This window comes from Arachis duranensis, chromosome 1 (genome assembly GCF_000817695.3).
Source record: "Arachis duranensis cultivar V14167 chromosome 1, aradu.V14167.gnm2.J7QH, whole genome shotgun sequence".
Classification (NCBI taxonomy): Eukaryota; Viridiplantae; Streptophyta; class Magnoliopsida; order Fabales; family Fabaceae; genus Arachis; species Arachis duranensis.
The window spans coordinates 17451776-17464206 of NC_029772.3; the positions used below are offsets into that span (position 1 = coordinate 17451776).

The window sequence follows — 12431 nt, forward strand, 5'->3', positions numbered from 1 at the left end:
TCAATAAAACCCTTCCATTCGCTGCGGCGTTCTCAGGCTTTGGCGACCTGATCCTATGGCTCGTCTACCTCACCTTCTTCTTCATCAAGGGATTCATCAAGTCTGGTCTCAAAAAATACATCGCATACCAGTTCGACGTTCGTCTTACTCTTCGAAAACTCCTCGCTGAGGTTAGGGTATAGCTTGGTTTTCAGCGAAGTACTTTTTGTGTCGATTTTAGCACGCGCCAGTAAAATTTTCCTGCCATTTATAAAGATTCTCTACATTGCATGCGGGAGAGAAATTAGGATTTGGAGAGAAAAATTAGAATTTAAGAGAGAAAAATTAAAATTATCAGTAAAAAATAAATATATTTTATATAATAGATTATGAATTTTTTAAAATTTTTTAAAATCTGATTTTAAAAAATTAATTTAAAAATTTTTATTTTTAAATTATTATTTAATTTAATTTTTATTGTACACAATATACAATACATTAACTTCCAATACTTTTTCTTTGAATTTGGTCCGTATATTTAACAATAAAACATACACAAAACATCAATACTAGTACCAGCGAGGAAACGCGTGTACCACCATTTTCCCTTGTGTCTTTACGAAACTGACAGAAACCAAAAGCGATTCCCTTTCACTTTCACTAGCTTCCACTTTCATTTTTTAAATTTATTTATTTTAGTCTGCACTCTAATTGTGTAGAAAATGTACACGAATTATTTTCATTTTTAAACTTTCAAGGAGTGAAAATTAAATAGTTTATATAAGTAATAACTATGAACAAAAAGCCATTTTAATTTATCCTTTTTTTTCTGATTCCCCACCATATTTTCCCAACCTAACAAAAATTAGTTAATCTAATTATATTTAAGAGTTAGTTATTAGTCATTATATTGGTACATATACAAAGAATTTGAGTTTTATCCTGATCAAAATTTATGATTAAAATCAAAACATAAGGCACACTTGTGTATCAATTTAATTTTGTGTGTTTTCTTTTTAATTAAGTTTATCGAACTCTTAACTAAATTGAGTTGGTGTAGTGGTTAATTTATTAATTTGCTTAAATAAGTGTGTGATTCGAATCTTTATCTTATGTATTTAGTAATTTATTGATCAATGACAACAAATTAATTTTTAGCCTACTGAATTCGAAGATATCTTAAAAAACTAAAAAAATTTATCAATCTCAACAATAAATAATCCTAGAACTTTGGACACTAATCACTACCATAATCAATTTCATTTCAATTCAATTCAATTTAGTGTCAAAGTTAAACCGCAATATCGTAACGAATGTGCTTAAGCAGCACAGGAATCACGATATCTGGCGAGCTCAACTGCGGCAAATGACCTTCGGAAGACATGACCTCGACAATAGAACTGCCGCCAAGGTGTTGGTGTAGATATTCCGCCACGACCACCGGAACAGCGAGATCCCTCTTGCTTTGTATTATATGACATGGAACAGTAACGAGACTTAAAATTTGTCTCATATCGCTTTGGAATATGGTTTGCAACACACTAAGAGCTATGTCTGGCCTCATGTTGAACAAGGTTCGGCTGAATTCTTGAACCGCCACGGATTCCATGTCACCTCCAACGGCCATTGGAGCAAAACCTGAACACCATGCTTTGTAATTCGCCGCCATGGCGTCAAATAACTGGTCCAGATCTTCCTGCTCGAAACCCCCGAAGTAATCCGCGTCGTTCAAATACCTAACAATAGCCCAACATGATAGACAGTAAACAAATTAAAGACACCACATAACCATATTAAAAAGTTAGAATGATGTCACGCGTCGTTCAAATACCTAACAATAGCCCAACATGATAGACAGTAAACAAATTAAAGACACCACATAACCATATTAAAAAGTTAGAATGATGTCACATGCTGGATTTTTTTTTAATATGTATGTCTAATGTATATAACGAGAATTACGAGAGATTCAGTGGTATAAATATCCATAAAAATATTATACGTCTTAGTTAACACAAAAGATATATTTATTATTTTAACTAATTTTATATTTTTAATATTATTTTTCTTAATTAAGTATAAAATATTATCTTAATTAATCTCAAATTTATTATTACTACACTATTTTGCAATAATAATGCTAGTACGTACTTAACTACTTATCGTTTACATACCAACGAAACTTAGTACCTATATATATACATAGATATCGTCACTCATCACTTATTCTTTCTTTTCTTCTCTTGAATTAAAGAAAACGCTAATTAAGTGCCTACTAAAGTTGGTGTGTAAAATATATTTACACAATATTAATCTCTCTTTTTCATTGATCATTTTTCTATAAGAAAAAAAAACTCATAAGTCGATATATATAACTGAATACATTTTAATTTGTAACTCAGTTATGAAAAAAAAAATTGACTCTCTTTTTTTTACTAAATATTTAAATGATATTTTTTTATTTATAAAAAATACACTTTAATCTTGTATAATATTAAAATAATGTAAATTTTAGTTCATTTTACCAAAATACGTATACATAATCATTATGATTATATATAAATTAGTGACAATTATTTGATTTCTGTAAATAATAATATTAATAACTTTATTATCGTTTTATTAAGTTTTACTTATTTTAATCTTTTATCACATAATATATATAACATATTTTAGCTACTTATTACAAAAAATATTTAATTTAAAATATTTGTATATTTCATGATTGATGATAAAATATTACAAATAAATAAAATTGATTACATTAATAATCATGTAATATATAAAAATTTTAAATTAAATATTTTATAACAAGTTGAAAGCATTTTATATTTTATGATAAATATTAAAAATGATAAAATCTGTTATTATTATTTGAATCAATCAAATAATTATAACCTATATATATATATAATGATTATTTATGATATTTTGGTCAAATGAATTAAAGTGTACGTTATTTTAGTTTTACTAAAAAAAATTATATTTTATAAATACTGTGCCATTTAGACATTAAAAGAAAAGGGGAGTGGATCATTTACTCGAACGAAAAAAAGCCATTGTCAGAACTTCACATGAAACTAAAGGAAGGGATGAGCAGCTCTTGTTATTAATGAAGGTCAACTCAACTAACACAACACTATTATTTATTAATCAACGTACAATCACAACACAACTAAGCTTAAAGTAAATTCATATTAATTAATCAGTTATTGTATTGATTGTGGATCAAAATCACTAGAAATGGCCTAATAATAGCCAGATGCTTACGTAACATACAAAGAAGTTTTAGATTCAAATTTTATTGCTGTTAATGTAACAACAAATTAAAATAAAAAGCTTGATTGTTCCGAATGAATTTACCTAGGAGAAGCGGAGACCATAATGATCTTGGTGAAGAGATCGGGGCGAGAAATGGAAGCCACAGTTCCGATCATGGCAGAGACAGAGTGGCCAACGAAGATGCAAGAAGAGACGCAAAGGTCCTCCAAAATGGCGAGTAAGTCATAGGCGTAGCCTTGCAAAGTGGAGTAACGTCCAAAGTCAAAGTATTCAGGGTTAGTGGTGCCGGCTCCCATGTTGTCGTACAGCACCACGCGGAACTCGTCCACGAGTTGAGGGACTATGTGTTTCCACACAGATTGGTCGGTTCCAAACCCGTGAGCTAGAACTATGAACCTCGTACCTGAACCCACAACCTTCACGTTATGAGCTTCTTCCACTACTCCCATTCTCCTTTTTTTTTGTGGCTTCTTGTGTTGTGTTGTATTATTGATCGGAGACGATTTTAGGATTGGGGAGTTTTGAGCCTCCTTGTCATATTTAATAATGGTTAAAAAAGAAAAGGCAAAAGGAAAACGGAGATGGACGAATTAATAAGTAACACATAACCTAAAGATAGAAAATGTTATTTGTATGAAATAACACCAATGTTTAATAAGTATGCTACTATTGAATGCTTTTTTTTTGGAAATCATTGTTTTATACAGTCTACTGGCGATGAATATAAGAACTAAGAGGTTTAGCCAACAATAAACCAACAAATATTTTTGAATTATTCTATACTAATTAATAACATTAATTAGTAATTATTTAAATTTTCTTTTAAAAAAATATAAAATTAATGATTATTAATTGTCTCTTCTTATTCTAGCTCATCTTTTACCATTTATCATGCAAACACTAATTATTCTTTCTAAAAAAAATTTCAAAATTCCAAAAAACAAAAAACACTAAAATATAAGATAAAGAATTATCCAAATTCTAAGAAAAAAAACATATAAAATATAGAAAAAAGAATCACCCAAAACTAATAAAAAGAATCATCCAAATCCTAAGAAAAAAACATAGAAAATATAGGAAAAAAAATAATCCAAAACTAATAAAAAAAATCATACGAAATGTAGAAAAAAGAAACACAAAAAACTAGTTAAAAAAATCGTTCAAAACCAAATAGGAGAAGGAGAAGAAAAGTCGCAGGGTGGCCAGCGACGTCTTGGACTGCGTTGCGTGGATAGTGGAGAGACTCGCGGAGGTGTGTTGCAATAAGTGGAGGAGTCGCCATAGATTGGAGTAGTTGATCGCACATCGCGAATAAGGACCTGGCGGTGGCTGCGTCGCGACGGATGGAGAGTCGTGGGGTGCGAGTGACGAGCGATGGGGAGTCGTGATGGGAGGTGAGGAGGGTGAAGTAGAAGCGCGATGGTGGCTGTCTTTCCTGCGTGAACGGCAAATAAGGTGGCGGAGAAGGATGCAAGGACAACCGGCGATGGTGCGCGAGGACGGTGCTGCAGCGACACTAGCAGCGCGAGGACGAAACCGCAGCAGCGTGGTGATTTTGTGATTTTGTGTGATGAATGGTGAGTGAAAGTGAAAATAAATCAGAGTAAATTTTGATTAAAAATACTATTAATGTCAATTAATTAAATGTTAAATTTAAAAAAATAATTTAAAATTAATATTATTAATTGAATTGTTCAATTTTTGACTAGTGGACACTTAACTCCTTATACATTTCCTATATATATAGGTGACGTATGTAGTGACATTTATTTATTGGTGGCTAAGATGGACAAGCTTATGAAACCAATTTGGATGTAGTACGTGTTATGTTTAAACAAAGAAAATGAAATATTTAACTGATTTAAACATGGTAATTTCAATATTGAAATATGGTAAAATTATTGGATCAGTAAACAAAAAATGATTAACAATTCAAATTTAAAGAGTTGAGTAAATCAATAAAGAAAATCTGTAAAATTAAAAAAATACAATAACATGGAAGTAGAATTTGAAAATTTTTTTCTAAAATATCGAAGAATCTCCAAATCCTGGATGAAAAGGATGGTTCCGTAAAGAGTTAATGATGAATTAGGATTTCAGCTATAGTTCTCCATTAGGTATCAAAAGACTAATTCTATTTGTCTATTTTTCGTTGGGCTTTGTTCAGAAAAAGAGCATGGGCGATGATCGTCCGCCTTAAAGGTGTTCTGAAAAAAGAAGTGGGGGTCAACGACCTAAAAAGAACAATTCGTATGTAAAATGTGTTCTTAATTTTTATTTATTTAATAGTCTTTTCTGACACTTTTTTATTTGAGCTCTAGAACTTCTTTTAACATAATTAGAAACAAAATTATATATATAAAACTATGTATGTGTTTTGTGTTAAAGAGTGGGATGCATTGCAGCTAGTTTGGAAGACATTAACATTTCTACAGTTGTGTGCCTTAGCTACCCATTGACAAGTATGGAGTTTGTCATCAAGAAGACCGTGCTGAGTTACAACGAATGGACCAAGAATGATTCATTTGGTGGTTGATGGCGTTGCCGGGAATAGCAGGAATTTTATGGCTTTTATGACTTGGTTATGTATGTCTTTTGTTGCTCCACATTAGTGTGTTGAGCTTATTTTCATTCAAAAAAAAAAAGCTACCCATTGACAATTTTATGTTCTTTCTGATGAATTAATTTACATAGAGCAACATAAAAGAAGGAAAATAGGAAGTGAATCAAAATGAATTCACTCCTGAGATAATATTAGTGGAGTGCATTTTTGTTTTGGGAATTAACTAATAAAATAACTTCAAATTTATTTTGTTTGGGCTGGTACAACTTCTTTGTTCTCTAAACCCTGTAGGCTCCACAATTTCTTGTTTTTGGCTAACCCAATTAAGCCGCAAACAACAAAAATGACTCTCTAGGCATGAAATAACAATATTGCCCTCAGATAACTCATGGCAAGTCAGTAAGTCACTACACATTTACCATCCCCACATAAACACTTATCTTTATCTTTTTAGTAATATAAATGGTGGTATTCATACATTAAATTTTGGAATTTATTTGTTTAGATTTTATCACTAGAAATTTTTAAATTTATATTTATAAATTATAAATTATTATTTATTTAGGTTATTATTTTCAAATTTTAAATTATTTATTTGAATTGTTATATTTAGGTTGTTATTTTTAAAATTTTTAATTATTTTATTTGTTTAAATTGTTTTATTTAGATTGTTATTTTTTAAATTTTAAATTATTTTATTTAAGTTGTTATTTTTTAAATTTTAGATTGTTGTACTTAGGTTGTTATTTTTTAAATTTTAAATTATTTTACTTAGATGGTTATTTTTAAAATTTTAACACTATTTTACGTTAATTACTTCAGTTGTTACATACTAATATTACTATAAAGATTTACGTTAATTTAGAGTTTTAAAAATTGTTATTTATTTTGTCTGCAAATTTAATTCAAATTTAAATTAAAGTCAATCAAATTTTAAAAAAAAATTAGTTATGAGCTAACTATAAAAGTATAAGTTATAAGATATGTATAGCACCACAATTTAAAGTACATCAATTCTTTTCTTTACATATATCCAAAATCTCTCAACTTATTCCAATAGTTGGTATTCACAAAATTGTAGACATCAATCCTACAATCAACAATTTGTGTGTACGTATACGAGTGATACAGTTATGGACACTACTAAGTTACAAAAATTCTCCAATTGTCATACTCAATTGAAATGGTTTGGCTCGATGAAGACGTGAGTTTTCTACTAATATTTTTCTATTTTATTTTAAATTTATATTATTTATATTTTAAATTTATTTATTTATTCCCATCTAATCGTTTTTTGATTTTTATTTATCAATTTTAGGGAGGAAAAATACATGTCTCATTTAAAAGAGCTTTTGTCTCTCGATTCGTGAATTTGCTGGAGGAAGAAATATCTTACTAATAAAATATTTTGGTGTTGGATTCAATAAGAATTACTTTAAGATTACACATCATGAGTACATGATTAATTTAAACCAACGTATCGATGTACACATAACATTATTAATATTCTTATTAATATTTTTCAAATATTTTTATTAATATTATTAATAAGTAACAAATGTATCTTAACTAACATTAAACTTAGCTATAATTTTTTAGATTCAAAGGCACCGTTTTTAAACGTCAAGTATTTAAATTTTTTAAAAAAATCACTTCAGATTGATTTTGAAAAAACAGTATTTAAATTTTAAAAAATTAATAAAAAGCATTCTTTCCGTAGTTTGTTTCTTACGAATTTAAAATAATTAATTAATTAATTATTAATTTTTTTTAAATTCACATTAAACATTTTATTTGATATAGAAAAATAATAGAGTGTACACTTTTTGGCAACTATGCATATAAATTAAATGCTTTTTTGGGATTTGGCAATAAAAATGGAGTTGTTGTCGTCTTACAATTTATTAAAATAAAGTTATATAACGGTAATATTTATCCATAATTTTTAACAGTATATTTTTATATGTGAGCTTTTACTCATTTTTTATGTGAATTTTTACTCATTTTATATTAAATTAAAATTTTCACGAGAGATTGTTTTACAAAGTTCCATGTATGGCACAAAGATGTTCTTTAATCTTTTTGAAAATATAAATGTCATCCAATTTAAAAATAGGTGGGTATATTTTTTTTAGTTCTTTAGTTTCATACTATGTGTGTGTTATGTAACATAGGTTTTTTTTTGCTTTATTTATCTAGCTTTGTAAGATTTAAAAAACCTAGGGGTAACATCAGCAGAACTTCAAATGATGCTACATTCTTAAAAATTTATCAAGGCAAAACCATTGAGCAGTTAAAAAAATTAGATACGGTAATTTCTTTTTTTGAAATAAAGTTGAGAAAAAAATAATGAAAATTTGTTGTACATATATTATTTTTGTTTATTCATCTTATTTATTTAGGTATATCTTTTAGATTTAAAAACTCACCAAATTCAGGAAATTTAAATCATTATATTTTTTTAGAATGTTGTTTGTATTGTCTTGGCTATCATAAGTCATATTATGGATACTCCAGACTGGTGGTACGGCCAATGTAAATGCAACAGGTCCACGTATGCTTTTACAAAAACTTTCAAATGTTCAAGTTGTGGTCATCTCTTTTTATCCATAACTCTAAGGTTATTTATTTTTTTAAATTAAAGTCTATGCACATTGGATTATATATTGAATAAGTCTATATTTAACTTTTTTATGTTATTTTTTTTAAGTAGGTACTGAATAAAGCTTAGTGTCATCGATGATTCTGACTGTGCATGTTTCGTAGTCTTTGACAAGGAGGCAAAACAAGTTTTGGAAAAGAGCTGTGTAGAGATACGTGATTATTCACTCCTATTGGTAAGTTCTAACCAATATTTATTTCTAAAAATATTAGTGAAAATATTTTTAATGGTAATTTTTATATTATTATTATTAATATATTATGTAATACACTGCAGAAATGAGATCTATCAGATACACCTACACTTTTGCTCAACCTAATTGATAAGACCTTTTTCTTCATCGTTGAAGTTCAAATATATGATAATCCATATTTTTCACCTTTTTATAAAGTTAAGGAGATGACTGATAATGTAGACTTCATAAATAAATTCAAAGAGACTCACCCTATTCAAATTGTGAGTATAATTATAAGTGTACTTTTTATTAAAAATTAATTTATTTTTTGCTTCCATGGTCATTAGAAGTATTTAATAATAATTAATAATTAATTATAATTTTAGGATGTTGACTACACCAGTGGTTTGCTTCTAATTTCAAAGGCATCTTCAATCATTGAAGGGGAGAAAGTAGAATGTACTAAGGTATTTGTTCAAAAAATAACTTTTGTGTTTGTTAGTTCTCTCAAAATTAGATCTTAATTTTATTTAAAAAATATTATTGAGATAAAATCAAAGGTTATAAAGAAGTCTTTAATTTAACGTGGTATTTTGTACAGAATTTGTTGCTTGAATTCTCCAATGAAGTTGCGGCCAATGATGAATCTGAAGTGTTGGAAAATGCTATTGCACCAACTAAGCGATTATCCTCGGAGTCAGAAGATTTGAAGGTGGAAGGAGATACCTCAACTTGCAAGTAGGGATGGCAGTGGGGTGGGTAGGGGCGGGTTTTTGCCCTGTAAATGACATTTTAAATTTTACACATTCATATATAAATCAAGATACAAACTTAAAATTCGTAACTAAATTTAAATACAAACATAAGATTCATACAATGTCAAATAACTTAAAATTAAAAAAGAGTTCATACAATATCAAGTAACTAAATTAAAATACAAATATAAAGAAATTACATCATTAAAATATAAAAAAGTCTTCAATCTTTATTCTTGATCACTTTCTACGTCTTCATCATCATTAAAGGTTTGAAGATCAAGATTCAAACCTAAAAATTAAAAAATAGCAATTAATATATTAATTACTATGATGTAAAAAAAATTAACCCTAAAGCTGTCGACAACCAACTTTGGCCACACATCAAAGCTTCAATTATGCTTTCTTTGAGCTTTCCGCGACGAGGAGAGATTACACAACCACTTGTACTAAAAGCAGATTCAGAAGCAACAATGGATACTGAAAAGGCATATATATCCTTGGCTATTGTTGCCAAAACTTTAAATTTCATTTTATTGTTCTTCCACCATTTCAAAACATTAAAGTTAGGATCATTTGGAGGATGAATTTCCTCCTCAAGATAATGATCAAACTCAACATTTACACATGAACCCCTTGTCATTTTTTCTTCTTTTAAGATACACCATATAATCATCACCCCCAAATATGCTTGTATTTCCACTTTCATCAACTTCCTTTGTACCAACATGTGACACATCAGAACTCATTTTTTGATTGTATTCATTAACTAACTCATTACACAATTGATGAATTCTGTCAACTTGCTTGGAACATTCTATTGGATCTGGATACATTTTTTCGAATTGAAACTCAACCCCAACCATCTTGTACCTAGGATCTAAAACAGCATCAACACCCATAATGTCATGAATCTTATCCCAATACTTCTCAATTTTCTTCTTCATACTAGATACCATATTAGCAATTAAAGAATTACTAGAAAGTTGCCATTCATCCAATGAGACTTTTATTTTACAAACCAAAGTAAAGTAAAGATTGGCTATCGAAAATTTAGAACCAGAAAATAGCTAAGTAACATCATAAAACAACTTCAATCTATCATATATTTTCTTGGCAAGTTTCCACTTCTCATTACTTGGCACAGTTTTATATTGGGGTTCTTTCTGCCTTAACCTAGGAAAGACAGCTCTATATAACAATGCAGTTTCTAACATCAAATAAGTTGAGTTCCACCTAGTCGGACAATCAAGAACCAATTTCTTAGTAAATGGAATCGCTGTTTTAGCACATCAACTCACAAAAGTTTCGTTTCTTTTCTGCGTTGCAGTCCAATACAATACACTACTACGAATCTTTTTAATACTTTCCTTCACTATACTCAAACCATCCTTCACAGTTAAATTTAATATATGAGCACAACAACGCATATGCAACAATTTACCCCCGAACATCAAGAATGAAGAATCCAGATGCCCCAATAGTTCATCTATCATAGCATCATTAGTAAACAATTATCCAATGTAACAGTAGACAGTTTTCTATCAACATTCCATTCTAACAATATTTTCATCAATGTTTGAGTAAGAACTTCACTTGTATGGGGACAAGGAACATAACAAAAGCTGAAAAATAAAACAAACATGCATGCATTTTAGATTAACGAAGCTCAACGTACAAAGACAATACAATGTATAAAAGTTTACGAAATTTTTTAAGTACCTCAATAGACGCATTTGCAACTTCCACGAACTATCGATATAGTGAGCTGTGACAACCATGTAACCCTTTTCTTGATTGGAAGTCCACATGTCGCTAGTTATCGCAACTCTGCTATCATTTTCATCTAGTTGAAGAGTTAACTTCAGCTTCTCATCCCCAAACATCTTTAAGATGTCTTTCCTAACCGTGTTGCGACTAGGCATTTTAAATGTTGGTTGCATTGATGCAAACGCTCGCCTCAGTCCATGGTGGTCCACACAATTCAAAGGATACTCATGCAGGACAATCATTTTGGCGACACACTTTCTTGTATTTGAAGGGTCAAACACAAAGCCACCTTCATTTACTTTTTACACTTGTGCTTGTTTTGCTAAAGATTCAACAATTGATGATTGCCTTAAGTTCGCCACTTTTATTCTCTTACAATATCGGTCCACATGGTTTCTCAGTGACTTGGTACCATTCTTCGGATTTGCATTAAGTACACTCTTGCAAAATTTCATTATCAGTCAGAGTAACATTATTGCTTTGTGTATCTTCTCTAGAATTGCTAGCCATAAAATTACCTTAACAGACCTACATTGAAAACACAAAGCATATAAACTAGAGATATATAAGTGTGGAGAATGAATCATAACAATAAAGTAACAAATTCTTGTCCACAATTCAATAAACCACAAAATTTCAATCACAACAAGAGAAAATAATTAAAAAAACACAAAACAAATTTTAAGAATTGTCAAACTGTCATAGGTGTGGATTAAATTATCATAACTCATGACATGATAGGTTAATATGAACATTCCAGCGCTATATAGGTATCTAGTCATTAATCATGTTCACATCACTAAACATTAAAAATCTGAATCCCTTTGAATCATTCCACTTATGGTTTTTCATTTATCAACCAAATAATTCATCACAAATATCCACAAACAGTTACAGCTGCTGAATCTTTTTAAGTTCCAGAGCATGTAAAAGGTGCCAAAGGGAAACCTATAATTCTTTCATAACAACTCTATAATGAAAACAAAGAATGCTGTTCAGATTGGTGAGAACAGGATTAAATTGGTGAGAATGTTTAAAAATAGCATAAAACTACTAAGAAAAAATAAAAGATATATGAAGAAAACCAAAAGATATGAAATATATTATGTTCAATAATTTCATAAATAAATAACCCTCAGATTGGTACATGGATCTGAACAAAACTATTATTAATTCCAAACTTAGTAATACAATGATTGAATGAAACCATAAGCATTACCAACGCAATATTCATAAGCATTACCA

The 12431-nt window shown here is 29.3% G+C and overlaps 1 protein-coding gene across 1 annotated transcript; it reads right to left on the reverse strand.

The window, feature by feature from the left end:
- Positions 1-1229: 1229 nt before the first annotated feature.
- LOC107480719 (probable esterase D14L) lies at positions 1230-3854 on the reverse strand. The gene is made up of 2 exons (XM_016100883.3): positions 3343-3854; positions 1230-1715 (listed from the first exon to the last, which is right to left on the reverse strand). Exons 1-2 carry the CDS (start codon positions 3708-3710, stop codon positions 1271-1273), a joined length of 813 nt encoding a protein of 270 aa, XP_015956369.1. The 5' UTR covers positions 3711-3854; the 3' UTR covers positions 1230-1270.
- Between the last annotated feature and the right edge of the window lie 8577 nt (positions 3855-12431).

Excerpts from the sequence above, each read along its gene's own strand:
- LOC107480719 (XM_016100883.3), bottom strand. The coding sequence starts at position 3,710 with ATGGGAGTAGTGGAAGAAGCTCATAACGTGAAGGTTGTGGGTTCAGGT. Across the intron at positions 1,716-3,342 it reads ATGGTCTCCGCTTCTCCTAG|GTATTTGAACGACGCGGATT; the intron begins GTAAATTCATTC and ends GGCTATTGTTAG.